This window comes from Epinephelus fuscoguttatus, linkage group LG2 (assembly GCF_011397635.1).
Source record: "Epinephelus fuscoguttatus linkage group LG2, E.fuscoguttatus.final_Chr_v1".
NCBI lineage: Eukaryota > Metazoa > Chordata > Actinopteri > Perciformes > Serranidae > Epinephelus > Epinephelus fuscoguttatus.
The window spans coordinates 17278267-17298747 of NC_064753.1; the positions used below are offsets into that span (position 1 = coordinate 17278267).

Consider the following 20481-nt stretch of genomic DNA (forward strand, 5'->3'; position numbering starts at 1 on the left):
GAGCAGTATAATACAAAATATGATAAAGGATACAGATTTACAGTAAATGACTGAGGCGAAGGTCTCTTCCTCACCAAGACAAATGGAAAAGGTAAAACACTGAATAAAGGAGTTTCCACATTAAAAAATTAGTGGGCTTTTTTCATTGCCCTTGCTAACTACAGTGGCCAGTGAAAACTCGAATGACCCTATCTAGAGCCAGTGTTCAGTTTGTCTATTCTGGGCTACTGTAGAAACATGGCAGTGCAACATGGTCATCTCCATAGACAAGGACCTGCTTCCTATAGGCCCGTTTCCACTGAAGAAGTTCCTGGTACTATTTGGGGGGCAGGAACTACTACAGGAACGTCCTCTCGCTCGGCCCTCTCATCGGCCGTGTCTCCACTGAGAGAGCGGAGTACAAGGAAGGTTCCTGTAAAGTTACGGGCTCTGGATGTGACGTAATCGTTGCATGACCATTTTGACCGGGGCGATGTAGGGACGCCGTTAGCCGATAGCGGTGTCTGTAATAACTCACTAAATGGTCTGTGAAAAAAATATTTTTTTCAGCAGATGTCTTAGTTACAACATGATTGAGCTAACTGGAGTAGTTTCATGTGGTATCCGACAACGGGAGGCTTTTAACAGATGATGTCCTGACGTTAGCTTTGCTGCTGCTGTCAGCTGTCCCTGTCAGCTGCAGCCACTGATGCTTTCTAGACATCGTGATTTCCCAAAACTGAATAAATACCACACATAGCAACACAAAACTGCTTTGCTAGCTCAATCATGTTGTAACTAAGATATCCGCCAGAAAAAATATTTTTTTCACGGGCCATTTAGTGTGTTTTTTTTTACATGGCGGCGGAAGCTGTATGAATGAGCTAACCCTCGTCTGCTGAGTTTTAAAAATGCCGGATATTTTGTTGCTTTCTGTTGTCGTCACATCCCTCCTTAAGTATATCCAATCAGCACCAAGTAATCCCGCCCCAGCCAGGAGTCTTTCGGGGCCGTTCTGAGTACCTACCCCGAGGCAGGGACTTGTTTAGCCCCTGTAAAAGTTCCGGAACTCTGTCCTTCGGGGGTGGTTCCTGCGGTGGAGACACGCACCAAAAAATTACCCCGAAGTTCCTGCGGTGGAAACAGGCCTTATGTTGTGTTGTAAAAAAAACAACACCATCTATGTTCTGGCGAAAATACAGTAAAAAACAATACTTACTTTATTATATTCCATTTATGCCAATATATTCCTCTAAATCCTACACACTGGACTTTTAATGTATAGCCTATGTATGTTTTATTATTCTTTTTCCTCTCTCTTGCTCTCTCTACAGATGAAATGAACTGTATCAGGATAGGTTAGGTCACAGTGATTCCCAACCTGAGGCTCAAGACCCAATAAGGGAGTAACAAGACAAATCTGAGGGGTCAGTAAATTAGCAGGATAGAAAAGTGAAAGAAAAAAACACATATTCCTGCTACACTGAACTATGCCTAATTTTCCCCAGACTTGTTCCCTGCAGAAAAAATTCAGAACCACTAGATGCTGTATTTTGGGCTGCAGTGAGGATGTTGCCTGGCCCTATGATGTTGTTGTCACATGATAGTGCAGCTGTGCGCTGCTGGCAGGTACAGCTTCCTTTGGAATGTAGGAGGATGTAGTTTTTAACGCTCTGACTTGGTAGGAAATGATGTGTGATAAAATGGAGAGATAATGATGTTATGTGACATGGTGCAACATGCTCTGCTGTCTTTTTTTGTTGTTGTTGCTGGGGATGGATGTGACAGTTTGGCAGTTCGTAGTTTTATTTCAGCTCCATATTATTACACTATGCCAAGCTGCCATAAGATAAAGGTTATATTAAACCGGCTCCTGTGACTTTACAAAAGTAGGGTGTTAGAATATCTGTCACACTGCACACTGATCCTATTCACTTATCTCGTCTTGAGAGACACAACAGTTCTCACTTCCTCAGTTGCTAATTATCAGTGAGATAAAAATATATAGTCTAGTACTGCATCTGCTTGCCTATTATTGGACTGCTGTATGACACTGATGCATGGCCTAGTGTGAACGGTAAATTTGAGTTTCAGTACTTACAAAGAAAGTTGGCAATGCTTTATTGAAGTTTATGGAGCGCCTCTTTCTTCAGTTTGAAGAGCTAATGTATGATATGACCATGTAATGCACTAATTAACTCAACTACTATGGAGAACATTTCCCTGCACGAAGTGAATCCAGTCATCCCTTAAAAGGGTTTGCTAAATTCACACCACTGCTGCCATATGGATTCTGAAAGGCTCATCCCATGATGCGGTCCTCGGTGGGTACGGTGGCGTCCAGGTTGGAAATGTTCCTATCATCAAGGGTTGAGTGGTTCCCAATGGTTTGAGGAGCTTGGCAATGATGCAAGCCATATGCCAATGAGACATTTGAGCCCAGAAGGTCAGTCAGATTCATTATATTAATAGTGTTTAAGAATGGCCTTGTCATCCAGGAGAAGAGTGGACTCAAGAAAAGAAAAAAGACAAACTGTTAGAGAACCACTGTCACAGATTTCTCGAAAGAATACCGCAATGGTACAGTGACCATGGTGAAATACTAAATCTTAATGTTCTGTGATACTTCAGGAATCATTTCTCTTTCCTTTGACCTCAGTAGGAAGCTTAATAATCCTTAGCGCAGTGTCAAAATGAAATACACTAGTGATTATGGCTCAAAAGCTGCCGACCAATCACTAAAGGAAATTCAAGACATTCAGACTGTCAGGCAGTCTTTCAGTGACCATTTCTTTTCCATTTTAATGGTCTTCAATTCAGAGAGCACCATTATTAGTTAATTCCATGAACAGTATTGGAATGTGAATAAAGAGCCAGCAATAGTTTTGATACATTGGTGTAATGTAGTGATGGATAAAATAGTGTTTTTAAAATACAACCTTTTACAGTTGAAGTTTATTGTGTCATTATATTCTTTAGTGACTCGCGAGTGTGGTCAGCATGTTGATCTCTGACATTGAACTGAATTGTTAAAGTTAAATCATAAAATGAAAGGAGGAAAAAAGCATTTGCATGCTGGCATGGGGTCGGTAAAGTACTTGAGTCATACAGTATAAAGCCCTTTGATGGCTTCCTGGTGTCTGGACAGCACAGACAGAGTCAGACTGTGGCTTGGTGTGTTGGCACATTAAAGTTCAGGCTATCCTTTAGAGAACTTAGAGATATTTTTACAGAACTCTTGCCCTTTTGGAGAGGATGGCTGTGATATGTGTCTGGTCTTTTCTCCATTTTCAAATGCAGTGAAAAACCCATATTTTCTGCCTCTGAGGGTACATATCTTAGGAATTTGAGATAGTGTTACAAGTGTCTCTTTTGAGCTGGTCTCTGGCAGGCTAATGCCTTCTGAAAGTCCAGAGAGCAAATGGTGAGTGTGCTGTTATGGAAACTTAGTGATGAAGCTGCACTCCTGCCCACATCCTCTCTGCTGAAACCATAAATGGAGCCTCATGGAAAACGTTTCAGTCTGGCGTAAGGTAGGGCTACAGCTGACGGCAATACTGAAATCATTTGTAGTATCAAAACATCACAACAGATCTGTCAGCTTCCTTCTCCAAGACAATTGTATTTCTGTATGTCCAAAACATATTAAAACTAAAAGGGAACTTGTTAGAGGGAGACTTCCACCAAGGCCGATAGTCCTTCTGTGATATGCAAATCTATAAGCACAACCTCGAGATATGTCTGGATATATTCCCAAAACTATTACAATCATGTCAAATGAGTGCTCCATACTGACTGATTTCTGTGTGAAGTTTGAGCACCTACATTTGCGGGCTGCTCCAGAGGATTTCTTGTACCAGGAGTCATTGTATTTCTTTAATTGGCTATTTGGGCATGGCCAAATGCAATACCACTCAAGAATTTAATGGGTAGGCTTCCTTGGCCCATGCTACACCCTTCACGAAAATGGGGTCAGTAGTTTTTCTGCAAGCCTGCTGACAAAGTGAGCTGAAAATACAACTTCATTGGTGGAGTTGAAAGTGGAGTTTTAATTGTAGATTTGTGTAGACATTTAGTGACTCAACCATAACATTTCACTATATTAATAGTGGATACATGAAATAATGGTAGTGTGGATATGGAAAACTGTAAGCTATCTCTTTGCTAGATGTTTAATACAGGTGATATTGGTATTTTTGTATTAATATTTTTTGTTACTGTTGTCAAACAACAACATTTAACACTATTATTGGTCTTAAATGCACTTGTAACAGCGGGTCCATGTCATTGGTCCGACAGCCCATTGGTCCGACATCCCATTAGTCCGACGGTCCGCGGTGCTGAACGGCTCCCGGCAGGCGTATTTCTGCCTTGATGGTGTGCCGCAACCAACTCTGGGTCAGCTGGGAAAGGCTTGAGGCGGAGCAGGCTCACAGCTTATGTGTTTGTCACTTTCTTTTTCATTTTAACCCACACCATGATCTTTTCCTGACCCTAACCAAGTGGTTTTTGTGCCTAAACCTAACCAGACCTTAACCACAGGGCATCATGATGATTTCGGAACAGACTTCAGACCAGTGGGTTTATTATGGTCGGAACAATGGGTTTAATATGGTCGGAACAATGGCATGTCGGACCAATGGGCAGTTCCTGTAACAGCAGAGGCAGAAAAACATGTTTAAGTCACATCAAGGTTGGAATTTTTGGGAACCCTGTGATTTAATTTGATTCTGATTCTTTGGTGTCTGATGTGATTCAATTAAAAATCGATTCTTGACAGAATGAATTGAAAAGGGGACACAATTTTCAGTCTCTTGGAAACTGTGTGCCAAAACAATCACTGGTGTCATTTTTTGACTGAAATACAATCTTAAACAATAATAGCAGTTATGGTAAGTGGTCTGCAAATATTATATATAAAAAACAATTTATTAATGTATTAACTAATTAATTTGAAAGCACCTTAGTGACAGCCTTGTATGATCACAAAATTTATAGGGATGAAAATGGAACGTTGTGCTGCCAAACTAAAACTCGTTCAGCCATACTTCTGACAATAGCGGAGGTTATGCACCATTGTGCTGTGTCTTGAACTAAAAAAGGGAGGGAGGGAGAAGATAAGATACTGTTATTAATGCTTCACTGTGGATGTAGCACTTTTTAAGAATGTAGAAATGTCTTAAAAGTTTCAAAAGCACTAGTTTGGACAGAATACATTTTCACACAAAGGCAGGATTTCAGTATGTTACTGTAGACATGGTCAAAATAGAACTGCTGAAGTCTCTGGATGACTGTTAAAACAATTCTTGAACAAAAAGTGGAGTGGATTTTTATATTTAATGGATATTTTGCTATCTGATTGACCCACCATCAAAGATACCTGGCTCTTGTCTTGCTGACATGTGGTTCACAAGTCACTCCTGTGTGTAACACTGAGCAACCACTACACCAGCCTAAAGATGCTGTATGTTTAGCTCTACTTCATTTTTCCCATTTGTATGTGTGGGATTTAACATTTGGTGACTCCCAGTGGTTGTATCAAAAAAGACACTGTGACTGAGAGCAAAGCACCCCTCTAATAAACACCCAATCTCACCCAGGGACGCTGGACTCTGAAATGAATGGTCTGAAAACAACATGCAGTCTGCACCAGAATTGTCCAATTTTTCTGCCATCAGGATAGTTTAAAAGATGAAAACTCAACAAAAAAAAAAAGCAACCATAATATTCCTCATCTAGCTTTCACACTCTCAGGCCTCCCGGGTATTTACAGCGGAATTGAGAGAAGTCGCAGACAGGAGGACATGGATTACTTGCCACAGGGAAATGAGTATAAAGAAACAGAAAGAAAGCAGACCCATGTGCTCTTGTGCTAAGACATGATGACACGCTAAAGCAGTTATTGACAGGAAACCAAATGGTTTATGTCTGTTGGTGGATTGTCGCTCGCATGCTTTTTGCTTAAGGATATGTCTCGCACATTCTAACACAGTGACGATATCTGGAGAAGATGTCCAATGACTTAAATGGTCATAGAATCTTTCCAGATGTATTTTTAGTGGGGTTAGAATGAGAAATAACCTGTTTTCTGAATATTTAAAATGCTGAGTATGCCTGTGTTATAAAAGAACCCCCTCCTTCTCTCTTTCTTTCTCTGGTTTTTACTTCCTCTATTTATTTTTGTGCTGTTCATCCATCCATGCACAGTGTGTCTCTTGAGTTTAGTATTATTTATGCTCAGACACATATGTAGAAAACATAGCCATAGTCTACAGAATGTAAACTCTTTTGTTTTAAAATCAGGTGTTACCTAAAGTATTCAACAGTGTTTATTTAGATTGCTGATTGTTTCTGTCTTACAACCACAAAGCTTCTGGTTTCATTCACTTCAGTGAAACATGAAGTGTGAGACTCATTTGTTCATGTGGTCATGAGGAGCTTTAAAATCTACTTAAAAGTTTTGCATTCATTCATACTGTGAATCCAGTACAGTGAATTATCTTTTTTAGGTTAACTGTTGTGCTGTTGGCGACTGTAAAACAATGACTTCATATCAATGAACAAAGAAGTACCTCCAGTTGGATCTAAAATACAAAGTACTACAAGTAAAAATACAGACACATACAGTGACCTCTACCAATCTTTGCGAGAATAATATCTCCTAAATATTTAATACCTGGTAGAGTGGTAGTAGTCAGGGAGGGGATAGTTTTGTCTGTCTCTGCTCACTCTTAAAGTAGTGTTTTCCCTCAGGAAAGCAGAGAATGACTGGGCTGCTTCCCGTCAACTTTGGAAGTCCCCATTTGTCATCACAGCTCCTTTTTTATAAAAGAGACAAGCCCTGAGCAGGCCAGAGAAAAGACTGAAGTAATCACCTTCAGACATAATTTCTGTGAGTTTGTGAGTCACGAAAAATAATTCCAGACTTACGAATAGCCCGCACTTCATGAAAAATGTTGGCTTTATCATTGTCTCAAACTCCACCCACATGGAAGACACCCCTCTCTGTTTCTGTCACTTCTTAATCACCCTTCGTGTCCACACATCATTTCATTCTGCCGCCCTGTCGTGTTCTGTGTTACTACAGTCTGCCTCCTTCTCAGATGTCTGTGTTTTTTTCCCCCGCAGCGCTGTGTCTGAAGAGATTGACCCGCGGTTCAAATCCACCCTGGAAGACGATGCTGTCCCTCCTGCTGTCCGCAATGCTGGCCATCCAAGCTATGGGTGGGTGTCGCCCTTGTCCATGCCCTGGCCATTAGATTAGAGTCACCGCAGTGGGAAATGCCACTGCCTGTTAAACAATACGCCCTGCAGGGCCTATTAGTCTTTCCCCTTCAAAGGCTTCACTGGGCAAAACAACAGTTCAAATGAGGCTACTCCCAAAAATAATGTGCCAATAGTTTGAAAGTTATAAACCCTTCCCGTTTAAACGCTCATCCGCCCAGACAAGTTGACAAAGAACATATTCTTATTTATACAGACGTCCTGCCTCAGGGAGTAGAAAGACATTTTTTATTTTTAAGTTGAGTTTTTACAGGGTTACAGCTCTATGATATGGTAGTGTGTTTTTTATATATTTTTTTTTTTAATAATTCAGCTTGTAAAACAGAATAGTTTTGACCTTTTCCAGACAGGTGAGGAATAGAGCTTGGGGCTAGGGTGAGGCCCTCCATGAAAAGTGCTAGAAGTGCATTTTTTTTCTGCTGTGACTCAGGGAGTGTGGTGTGCAAGTCATCCTCTTATATTTATAACACTGGGAAGCAGGGTGGTGGTTGATGTTGCAACTGAGGATTCATAACTCACACACTCAAAAGTTTTTCTTCAGTAGAAATGGTGCTCGAAGAAAAACTTGTGTCATCATAAAAAAGAGACAAATAGCCTGTGTAGGCTCGATAACGTCTCAAGACGCGGTGAATAAAAGAAGAGAATTGGGCATGTCAAAAGAGGGATCGACAGTGCATATATTGTAACACCACCCTTTTCCCCAGTGGGTGAGTGGCTGACACATAATGTAAATTAATATCTCATAGTGGATGATATTCCTTTATATTAATGTATAGCCTGGAGAAGAACAAGCAATCCAGCTCTGAAAGGTTTCTTCCGAATGTCAGAAATGGACTCAGCATACTTTGGCAAACCCACAAAGTTCACAAAGAACTTTTATCGTCCAAAACACCATCATTTAAAAAGAGCTATTTTTCGCCTTTTCTGCTCTCTGGTTGAGTTGACACAACCTCCTATCGGCCATCAGTGGCACATTTCAATCTTGACTCAGTGGACCTAAGTGTCTTCAGTGGTTCATTAGGGACCTATTCTCTCCCAGCACAAATGGGCCTGCGGCCTGCTCATTACTGGCTGTGTGGCATCCACTGCCTAACTCGCTCCTCTCACCGGGAGGGAAGAGGAGGAGGAGGTGTCGGGCACTGATGGAGCTCTTTAACTCACGGGTAATGGGCTATTGTAGCACACACGATTCAGTTTCTCTCTGCTAACTGAAGCACTAAGTGAATTAGTTGGAGTCTAGTTTGATTCTATAGTCTGCACATGTAATGATGTATGATGATACAAAAACACTGCATGCTTTGTAGAGCTTATGTAATATTAGAAACTTTGACTGTGCGAACAGCTTCAAAGAAATGCAGGTGCACTCCAGAGCAATACAGATTCAAACTGACTTTTATTCTGTATTGATTAATATATTGAGTGCAGTGGTGTGTGCTTGATAACATTGTGGGCTGACTAATGAAAGCACAGTCTTTCTATTTTTTACTAGTATGGGACAACAGTAATTATCTGGGTAACTAATTAAAGGTCACTTTGGTTGCCTTTGATTTATAAACAGCCATGTTTTGCTTCTTTTGGCCGCCCAAACAGAAAGCCCACAGACTTGTGTAATTATGTGACTAGCTCTGTGTGTGCGCGCATCTGTGTCGATATGATTCAGGGTCTCCTAGGTCTCCAGGTCCCTCGCTGGGATTACTGGCTGTAATCTTCCTTGTATTCAGCCGTGTCGTTGCGCGATAACTCCTGCAAGTGCCTATATCAGTAGACATGATTACACTTTGTGGTCTCTGCCAACACACTTCCTATCGTGAGAGCAGTATTTGTGGAAGTAAAACACAAGGACAACAGCACATGACAACACTGTCATCCCAACGCAGTAACATTGTCTCTGTAGCTCCCAGCTGTATCCTGACTCAGTAGTCAGATGATGGATCATTCTGTGTGAAACCTCTCCCTGATGTTACTCATACAGCACTGCACAGCTGTTGTGTCACTGCAGCAGTGAATCGCTTGTCTGTAAGGCGTTGTTGTTTTTGTACTTAAATGCACCATTGAGGAAGCAGGAGCGAGAAAAATCAGCTACTCCAGCCCAGTCTGGCTCTGACCCTTGACCCCACCGGTCGCTCAGCTTTATTTTTACCGCGCTCATTATGACCAATAGTGGTTATAAATGTCAGCAAAATGCATGACATGTCAATGTATATGTACAGTAATGACTGAGCTGCAACAGTAGCCGAGTACAGTAACATCCTTGGCTCACTCCAGCACAGCACACAGGAGTGTCAGCCAGTGGCAGAGCTAACAGGAGGCTGTCTAGCTAATTGCTTGTTGTTGTCATACTCTCTGTTCAGTTAGCACAGCCACTAGGCTGCCAGAGCTCGCTGTGTGCTGCGCTTAGCACCCAAACAATGAAAGAGAATTGTATTGCAGAAATGGAAAGCTGACCCGATTTCCCTCTCAGTGATGGGAGCTGTAAGGTAATTCAAATTAATTAGCATAATTGGATAGATTTGCATCTAGCATAGTAGTCGGTAGGCACACATTATGGCAGGGCTCCGGAGCGTGAAAATAGCCCGCTCATGCCTGCATCTCTGGTGTACTTTTTAAAGGTCTGCTAACTATGAATGCCCTCTTCCTGTCCTCCTTTTCTCTTCACAGCAATTGATTCTGCAGAGAGGGGACACTTTAGCCTGTGCAGAAATTCAATTTAGGGTTATTACCCCATATCAGTGATGTTCTTGCTAATTTGATTGCGTCCAGTGAAGTATCCTTTTAAAAACAATCGAGGACAGGCTCAACAAAGATTGGTTTCGCCGCAATGCATACATAATGACCAGTCTCTGTTGGCTTGCCTTCGTCTCACCGTTTCCCAGCTCTTCTTTTCTCACAGTGCGCTCATTGAAACAGAGTGCATTACCCAACAAGCACCTCATGATTATTTCAACAAGTCCTAAAAATGCTGCCTTGTGGGATCGTTAAAAAATTGATACGGTTAATATGCCGAGATGGCAGTTCTGGAGGGGAAGAGGGGCCTGGAGCCATATGTGGGTCTGTTGTGTGCCTAGTGGGCTGTGATGAATGGGTTGAATGGATGCTGATCTGTGCTTGGAAAGCATCACAGCTACTGACTTGCTGAGAAAGCAACGCAGCAGCTGACACAGGGAGACACCCACCTCCAGGGTGTTGCCTTGGTGACGTGACGGTGGTGATGTCAGCCACAGGGGCTCTGTCACGGAGACAACGCACAGCTGGCGACAAACTGACCCTTGCTTAACCTCGCATCACTCCTTGGTGCATGAAACCATGATTCAGCAAAGGATATGAACCTGTGAAAGAGCTAAAAAAAAAATCTTTTCATAAGCGAGCAGATGGAAAACACCTGGCTCATCAGAGGGATCAGGAAAAAAATCCTCTTTGTCTTTCTCATCAACTCTTCCCAGCTCCTCCGTAATGAAGGCTATAATGTACGTTGCCTGCCATTATGAGAAAATGGCTGCACTCGAGTCAGATCTGACCCCATGACCCTCCTGCTACCTTGCGACACTTCCTCGTGTACCGCCCGACCCCTCCCTCATCCATCTCCAGCCTCCTGCTCATCAAAGGCTCTCTGTCTCTCAGGCTCGTAAGCCAGAAGCTTGTCCTTATCTGCCCACTGTTCTTCAGCCGGCACTATTATCTGACTGCCGGAGCCCATTAACAGGTTATTGACGGGATATGAGATGGCATACATCTATGAAGGAAAGCAAGACGGAGGGAGCAGAGATAGGGAGCAAGAAACAGAGCAAAAAAAGAGAAAATAGCACAACAGCGAGTCCCATCTTGATTTATGACATCGCTGGAAATAAGCAAGTCAGAGTCCTTGTCTTCCCCATCTGCCATCACCTGTATCTCTCCCTGAGTGAGGGCACTCACACTCCATGATGAGTTCCTGGAGCAAAAATGGGGAAAGGAAGAGATTATGTTCAGAGCTTAATGTTGAAAGTGACCCCTTTACACCGCAGAAGGCTTGAAGTCTCACTTAATCCTATCCATATTGTGCCTCTTTCACTGAGTGGCCATTTAAAAAACCACTGCTGGAGACACAGTCTACTTTTTCAGATTGCTAATTTTGAACCAAATCATGCTTACTATGCACACACTCCCATCGCTCCCTTAATGTTTTCCAGATGCTAATTTTTTTTTCCGAATAGGAGTATTATGGACATCTACATCTGCTCCTGACAGAGTGAAATCAAAAGCTAGCTTTCCCCTCAGACTTTTTACAGGGATTGGTTATATCATAAGAATAATCGGTATGAAAGGGCTCACAGATCCTTTGAGCAAAACCCTTTGATGTTCAGGTGGTGCAAAATGTCCACAGTGAAAATGTGTTGAGTTGCAGTTGCAGTCTTCAACAGAGGGGGGCAGTGTTGTAAAAGCATATTTCTTCTGCTTGTGTTTTTGCCAGACTAAACCCTAATGTCATTGCAGTCTGTTAGTATTGCACCTGTTTACTTTGCTGTGTCAATATTGCCCCCTCCAGTGCTAGTGCTAGATTTTCCTTGTGTGTGAAATCATATTAATACTTTCTCACATGTCACAGGCTGCAGCAGGGTTTTAGGGATACCCTTTAAACATGTGTACTTACTGTGTTTAACAAAGCGCTCTGCTCTTGAACCATTTTTACGTGTTCTGAGTGGAGGCTGTGAGGTCTCTATCTTTGTGTGATTGTAGCTGGTGTTGGATTGAGTCAAGTTGGAGTAAAGTGTTGTTTATTGAGCTGGATTGCATATTAAAATGCGTGTTTGTATGTGGGCTGGACATCAATAAATTAATTGCATGTGAAGTCAGTGAATTGTTAAAATAATCTTTGCAGATAGCTGCGGGAATTACTAACTTGAAAATGTGTATGTGTGTGTGTGTGTGTGTGTGCGCACGCGCGCGGGCCCTGACACCTGTGTACTAGCACTATGTACACGTGTGTATTTGTGTATTTGGCTGTTGCTGGTCATGCTGATGGGGACCCTCTCTGCTCCAGAGCGGCTTTGTAACAGCGTCTCCATTGTAGTGTCAGAGTACCTCGTGTCCAATTCCTCAGACAGTGTGTTGCTGTGGAGCTGTCAGGAGTCATACAGGTGTGGAATATCAATGCGTTCTCTGGCCTGTGGGTGTCTGTTTCTGCATGAAATTGCGTGTGGGATGGTGTGCGTGTGCTTCAGGGTATTATTTGGAGTTTATTGATACTGATGCTACTGATGCTGCTTATTAATTAAAGCCAGTGCTAACTAATACTTGCACTTTCACCTGTTTCCTTTTCCAGTGGCCCAGTGGAAGACTAATAATCCGTGGTGATACATGTCTTATCGCTTGTTACTGCTTCTACGCAATAGGGTTTTGTGCAAAACCATTCCTCTGTAGTTGTTGAGTCAATAAACGACAGCAGAAATGAAATAATCATCATTTAAAAATCCGACTCGCACTCATACAGAACTGATCATTTCTGGCGTGAGCATGATTAGTTTTTTGAAATGCTGAGTATTTTTTTCCCCAGAAGGGATAAGCTGATGGATTTTTTGCAATGATCAACAGTTTGATATAACTCACAACCACTGGAGTATGTCGTGGCTCTAGCCGGGCTCATGTCTATGGATATAAATTAAGGATGATCAAAAGAATGATTTCATCTTGTGAGGAAGACACACTTTTTCTTAAGTCCTCTTTATTGAATTGTTTTTATTTCAGTATTGCAGACTGGAAACGTGGCCGTAGAAAGTTTGATTTCATGTCGGTTAATGGTTTCCAAATGTGACCAGTTTTCACAGCAGAAAAACAGCCACAAATGACCATAAAAAAGTCTTGCAGCATAATCCACTTCTCTGCTGTCCATTTGTGTCCTCAGTATGTTCCAAACAGTCACATTACTGCCAAAACCCTGCTAACTGCACAATTTTCATCTCAGTCAATAGTTGCCCCCTAGCTCATCACACTTTTTTTCTTACTTAAATTGTTGTCAATCTCAGTGCCCATTGGAATTGTTAGTGCATTTATGCTACACTGTAGGAAATGGGAAAGAAAATATGTGATAATTTGGCACCACTTCTTGAATACCATCCCTGGCTCTGTGTACATGTGTGTGTTTGTCTGAAACAGTGTGTGCTCGCACATGCCTAAGTCAGCCATTTGTGGATTCACTTTTGGGGCTGCAGCATAAGAAGTTGAAAAAATTCAGTGAGTAAATACCTTTCTGCACATTCTGCTGTGCTATACATTTGCCTGCATGCAGTGCATATTTATGAGTGACAGCACGAAAGTGAGAGGAGGACAGCTTTCCAGTTACCAGCTAACACTTGCTGTTTAGAAAGTCTTATTTACACTATTGAGTATTAGGGCTGCATTGACAGTTATTTAGGTTAGTTATTTTGTGGTCTGTCAATTCAGGTTTTAGCTGCTTGCTTCTGTATTGCATTTTATGGCAGATATACGTCTAGATTAAATTTGGTTGATTTTTGCCATTTTTTTATGCATTTGTTTTTATCTTTGTTTTGTATCTTTTAAACTTTCCTTAGCCAACATGCATGGTATCAACTCATTAAGTCGGATTTTTGCGGTATACAGTATAAAGCTGACAGGAACCCTAATAGAAGAACAATAAGACAGGCATCTTTAAAAATGTACAAATGTTTTTAGTGAAAGTAAAAATATAGCAAAATACATGTAACATCATTTCATCCCAACCTGATTTTTAAGCCATTTTAATTGAGTGAAAATATTAATAATTCAAAGTTGTAAAAAATTATTTAAAAACACATGATATCTTGATAAAGTTATTATAAATAAAACATGCTGTGTGTGTTCACCCATAGACTCACAGAGAGGGCTCATTCCATTAATGTCCCAGTGTCCCAGTTAGCCTTGCCAAGATACCAGTGGCCTTTAATTATCTTACATAAATGACACATAGCCATGATTATGATGGCATTATTACAGTTGTCTTGCTATGATACGGTAAAAGGTCTGACATGAAAAGGGCCTGTTAACAGTCACAGTTCAACTGTGCTTGTTGAAGAGTCTATGACTTCTTTGAAATGTAGCCTACCTTACTCCATGCAGTGAACATAGCTGTTCGGTTTACGCTAACATTGCTAACTTTACAGTGCACCATGGCTTTTGATATCATTTGTTCAAATGAGATTGACATGGCTCCAGCCATGGCTGCTGGTGGGCACCTGATTAACTAACATTAGCTCATGTTACATTACATGATGCTACTGGAATGCAAGCTTTGTAACAGCCTGACAGTAGGAAACAGAGTACATAAATACGATCAACTCAGTCTATTTGTAACAAGAGCATATCGATTATTATTATTATTATTGTGCATGTTGTGACTTTTGTAGCCTACTTGTGTTGTGGCTTCTGCATTTGCTTTGATCCTTCTCAGCCACCATACTATTGTGATAGGAAAACAGAGAAATCCTTATTATTAAAAACATGTATTTAACTGTTTAAAAGTCATTCAGTCCTTCAATACACTATTTTTGAATGAGCACAAATTCAGTTATACATTTATGAAATAACCTTTGATATATAACCTCCCACATGAAAAACATTTCAGAAGCAACTGCTACAGAGGTCTTTTTAATATATGTAATAAATCATAATTCCCTTTCTAATACACATTTTATATTGCTGTGAAAACATAAACACATTTCTCCTTTAGACAACTTAATTTGTTTACCAAAAAGCAAATTTTACATGGTCACATCTGAACACATCACAAGGATGTTATAATTTACCTTCACCCAATATTCACTTTCACTGAATAGACCTTGAACACTTGAACATCATAATGTAACCCAATGCAGCCTCCGTCAGCAGTTAGTTCTAGCCACCGACTGCTAACAGCTAACGTTAGCTCGCTCTCCTCCAGCCTATTTTAACACAGAATTGTTGTGTGACTGGCAATTCGTTGCTGTATGTTTTGTCCCAACTGCATCCCGCAGAAGATCTCTGTCCTTCCCAAACACATGTTGTCCCCTGGACAACAGGATGCCTGGTTTCGAGCCCTGCTTTTAGCCTGCACAAAATGGATGTTACACAACAGTACAATATTGGCCACTGCCATCGGTGAATGCTATCCTATTTGCCGATAGTCCGGTGGCAGTCAACAAGGCCAATATCAGCCAATACTGATGTGTCGACATAGCGGTGCATCCCTGGTCACAGATGTGATTAGTTTTATTTAAGGTGTACATAGCAAATCAGTCACATTTATGCCTATCTACTTAACTAGATCAACTAGTGAAGGCTAATAGCCTTAATTCTTTATTTGGATCCCCATTAGCTGTATCTAAGGCAGCAGCCACTCTTCCTGGGGTCCACACACAGCAAAACATGTAAAACAAGACATATAGGACATGCATACAGAAAGTCTCAGTCCAGTCATCTGATTTTGTGCACAAAATGTGTTTTTAATTGGGTGTGGACTCGTCTGTATCTGCCAGGATGATGCAAGACATCAGTGGATTTTATTTACCAACAGCCCCGCACGTCACCCTGCAAGCACCCTCCTTATAAAAGCTATGATCCTCCTATCTGCTGTCTGCTTGCATCCCACGCTGTCTCACACTCAGCCACCATGCTCACCTCATGTGCCTAGCTAGCATCAGTTCACTATACAGATATCATGGTTGAGGCAAATCCAGCAGCACCATGCCTCGCACACCTGAGGAAAGCATGATGGAAGGAGGTGTTGATAGTGACAAGGTGGCGGGTCGTCTTGAAAGTAGAGTGGAGAGCAGTGTGAAGATCACTTGCAGCCTTTTCTAGCCAGCCCTGTGCCTCGCTGTTAAGCGGGGCCCGTTGCCAGCGCTCGCGAAGGCTGTAATGAGTTTATTTCATGTCGGCTGTGAAAGTGCCCGTCTCTGTCTCGCAGGCACTCAAACAGAGCTGAGGCCCATAAACACAAAGTGCAGTGTGTAAATCCCCACAGCCTGACGTCTCCCAGCCTGCCCTCTATGGCTTCTGAGCATCTCTTTATCGAGAGGGAGAAGGGAGAGGCGAGATCCCCACTTACCCCTGAGACGACACCGTGGGCCTGGCTACAAAGTGCAGCCCGGCCCCTTCACCAAAGACCACTTGTGTTGTAATCTTTAACCTCTGCTACATACACTTGTCTCTTTAGAGAATGCATGTTTTTTCATGTCTAGAGCAGACCTGAGGAGAGACGATCAAACAGTCAGCTGCCATACAGAGCATGCTGTTTGGTGTAAACAGCAGCAGATCAAAAACAGCCAAGTGCGCAGTGATTCACTTTGGCTCGTGGTATTTCACCTCTGACGAATAGGACATCAGATGTGCGCTTTCCATGACGTCAGCCGGCCTAGCTTGCCCTCCTCTCCTGTCCAATCCCCTCCCCTTGATGCAATGCAAAATGCTCCCCTTGAATTCTCTTTCCAAGCACGGGTCTGTGTCTCTACACAAGGTCCCTGTGTAGAGCTGCATCCTCCCAGGGCCTTGGAGCAAGTGGTAGGTCACCAGTTAAAGAAGCAGTGAGTGAAAGAGGAGGAGGCAGAGATGTGGAAGAAAGGGGACTTTCTATCTCTCTCTCCTCGCTGACATGGCTTTGGTCCGCGTTGAGGGATTAGTGTGTGAGGCTCCACCACGGCCTCTTCCTTGGCTTGTTTCCAGATATTATCTTTAACTATGAACTCGATGCCGGCCTCTCTTTCTCTACGTTTCCCACTTCCCCTTCCCCCTTCCTGTATGAACTCAGTGGTGTGAGTCATTCCAGGCTGCTCGGGGAGTGATTTAATTGCTCTCTCTCCTCCTCCTTCAACATGCACGTCTCGGAGAGGGCTGTCACTGACCCTCCACTCCTACAAAAAATACCAGCGACCTATTCATTACCGCAAAGGTTGGGCCACCTCCAAAGACAGCATAAATACACACTCCAGAAATTTGCTCGGTTATCCCTATTGATGGCGGCACAATACCGCCTGCTCCTGCCATGCTTTGCCCTGATAACAATTCTGTATTGTTTGCCGTGCTGTAGCCCTGCCGAGTGAATGTGGGCACAATACGGGCGATGGGAAACCCCCACAGCACCAGAAGAGCCTTTGTAATCACAGTAAAGGAAAAAACCCTCTGCTGTTGTCACCATGGGGGTCAGAGAATTGTTGTTTGACTGGCAATTCATCGGTGTATGGAGGCTTTGATTTGCTCCAGGTCAAAATTGCAGTGCAACATTTTCATTCAAAATACCCAGGACACAGGTATGGCGGACTATGATAGCAAAAGCCAGTTTTGTCCTCCAGTTTCCGCTGTGTTTCCTGTTTCCATTTTTTACCTGATGTAATATTTGAAAAGGAAAAAAAGGTGTCATAAAAAGTGTCCATGGCCTTCATTTTACATATCATAATTATTATTTAGATTTAAAATCTCACTCTGTAAGGCTTTTCATGAGCAATTCAAGCCCTGACACAGGTTTAGAAGGAGCCTGGGGTATTTGGAGAGAAATCTGTGCATTTTTCTGTCCCACTTCTCTGCACTCGTGAGGTTAGGCAGTAGGTGGCACTGTTCCTGCAGACGAGCAGGTTGTTTGGGGTGTAATGTGGAGAGGCTACCTATCTGGGAATGGCTGAATGTGATTGAAAATAGGTCTGCCTTGACTTAGCAATACCCATCCATATATGAACCCTCTCAGATGAAAGACTTGTTTCTTGTTAATAGGGGAAGTAATTATTGCACCTCCGCAGCAGTCAAATCTTCATAGCAAAATGATTCAACATTGACGTTGGCTGTGTGATAGACAGAGCTCAGAAAGGGGTGAGGAGGCTAAAATGCTGCTGTGATTATAACAATTAGAGAGGCTGAGCATAAAGAAGAGTGTATTGCACCAGGGGCCGACTGGCTTTTTTTTTCTCTCCCTTGTGATGCTGATGAGTGTCTCAGAGTTGTATAAGAGCAGACAGGGATCAATGGAGAATGCTGACTCTTGAGAATACTATGGATGTACTCTGGACTGCCTGAGATGGCTACTAATCCAGAATGATTATACAGTGTACTCTTTGCTCTTGGCCTAGTCTAGACAAACAATACACACAAGCGCACACACACATGCGTATGCACAGTTACACAGAAAAATCAGTTGCCTTTGAGTAGAAGTGTTTGGTGAGAAGCGGTGTCACTTTTCATTCCCACAAAAGCACACACTCAAGAGTTTTGCTGCAGTTATACCCCCCCAACAGATTTTTTTTTTTTTTTAGATTTAACTAACGATTTAACTAAAGCTATACAGATGTTGTTGCTTCCATCGCTGAGTTTCAGCGCACTGAGCCATCGCCAGGAGGCAAAGCCTATAGGAACACAAACAAAGTCCTAATGCTTACCTCCAGATCCCTCCTCTTCTTTCCTTCTCTCCTTCATCCCGTCTCACCCGCTCCGTGCTACCATGCTGCACAAACAAAGTGGATGTTTTCTGAAGCAGTCACAGCATATATTTCAAAATACTGCATCGATTTTTTTTCAAAGACATTCAAATTTGAGTAGGTGTCAGTCTGTCACATTTGAACACAGCACCCTGAATTAATGCTGTGATTCAGTGAATACTGTATGTTTATACTAGACCCGGGCCAAATAGTATTTAATACTGTTTATTGTCTATTTTAGACTACCTAGGTGGTGTAGTGAGACTGATACAGTGAAGACTGCAAATTCAAGATGATTGCAAGAAAGATTTTGGAAGTGTGTTTATATATTTCTGCGACAGCTTACCTGACATTTTCTAACATACAGCAAAATGCACTGCTCTTTAGGAAGATAAAAACACAACAATTGTTTTATACAATTCAGGGACTTTTTTTTTTTTTAGAATTGACATCCCTAATATGTCCCACCTCCTCTCTTACAGCTGTGATGGAAGTGCACGTCCCAGAGCAGCCAGTGGTGGCGCTGCATGGCATGGATGCCACACTCAACTGCTCCTTCACCCACGCCAGCCCCTTCAACTTGTCTGATCTGAGCGTCTTCTGGCAGCTGACCGACACCCAACGCAGTGTGCACGGGTATGCGGAGGGACGCGACAAGCTGGTGGACCAGGCTGAGCGCTTCGCCAACCGCACCAGTCTGTTCCCCACCCAGCTGGGCCTGGGCAACGCTTCGCTCCTGCTGAGCAGGGTCGTGGTGGCTGATGAAGGCAGCTATACCTGCTTTGTCAGGGTGCAGGACTACGGCAGCGCTGCTCTGCTGCTGCAGGTGGCCGGTGAGTCAAGCTGTGATGTCCATGACACGTGTAAAAACAGATGAACATACACATGGACACTTATGACCTATGGCATGCAGAAAGGAGATACACACATTCACAGAGAATATAGACACCCTTTGTAAAGTACATTACATCAGTTATATTGCTTAACATTTATAATTAGTATTCACTTAAATTATGTTGAATAATTAATAAATCATTTTAAAAAACAAAAATGTAACAAAACAGGCAACGTTAAAGGGGAACCACACCCATTTTACAAATTCATTCGTGTTATTTTAATGCTTTGAGACAGTACAAAAATTTTGTAAATATGAACAACTCTCACAAATCCAAACACTAGAATGCTAAAACTCACATTTCCAATGTCATAGGGTGTAAAGTCTGGAACTGCTCCACTGACAATGAACTGAAAAGATGTTTAAGATGACACTGAGAGCACCCAAGAGAATGTTTTGAATATATGAGTACATTTTCTGTTTCAGAACTGAGATCACTGCAATACAATAAAACTAACTTTGGTGATAAAAAGAAAACAAACATTCTGAGGGTTCACATGGAGCAGCTCCAGACTTTATACTTGATGACATCACAAATTTGAGACTCACTTCTAAATGTATATTATTTTTTGATTAATTCCCTTTTATTTCAAAGGTGTACTTCAGCAATTTACTTAAGCACTTCCATAAGTTGATGTATTCACCAGGGACATATAAACATTTAAATCCAGATATGTTGAGGTTTAGTCTGTGGTAGGGGTAACGCCAGAAAAATGCCCTACATTTCCCATGATGCAACCTAACAGCATCTTTTGTTGGACTTCTCCTGCCTATTTTTAAAACTAAACACCCCGCCTTTGTAAGGCAGACTGTTATCATCATCAGTGTTTTCAAAACTCCTTTGGAGCCACACACACACACACGCACACACACACTCACACACATGCATGCACACACACACACAGATTTATTGTC

The 20481-nt window shown here is 42.2% G+C and overlaps 1 protein-coding gene across 4 annotated transcripts in view; it reads left to right on the forward strand.

Moving 5' to 3' along the window:
• The window catches only part of cd276 (CD276 molecule), a 78071-nt gene that overhangs the window by 1090 nt on the left and 56500 nt on the right, over positions 1-20481 (forward strand). For all 4 annotated transcript variants that reach the window (XR_007448325.1, XR_007448324.1, XM_049566118.1 and 1 more), the window contains exons 2-3: positions 7108-7203; positions 19154-19504. Coding sequence is in view for 2 of the 4 variants with exons in the window: in XM_049566118.1 (XP_049422075.1) it covers positions 7158-7203; positions 19154-19504 (397 nt within the window). In the remaining 2 variants the exon portion in view is untranslated. The remainder of the gene's footprint in view (positions 1-7107; positions 7204-19153; positions 19505-20481) is intronic.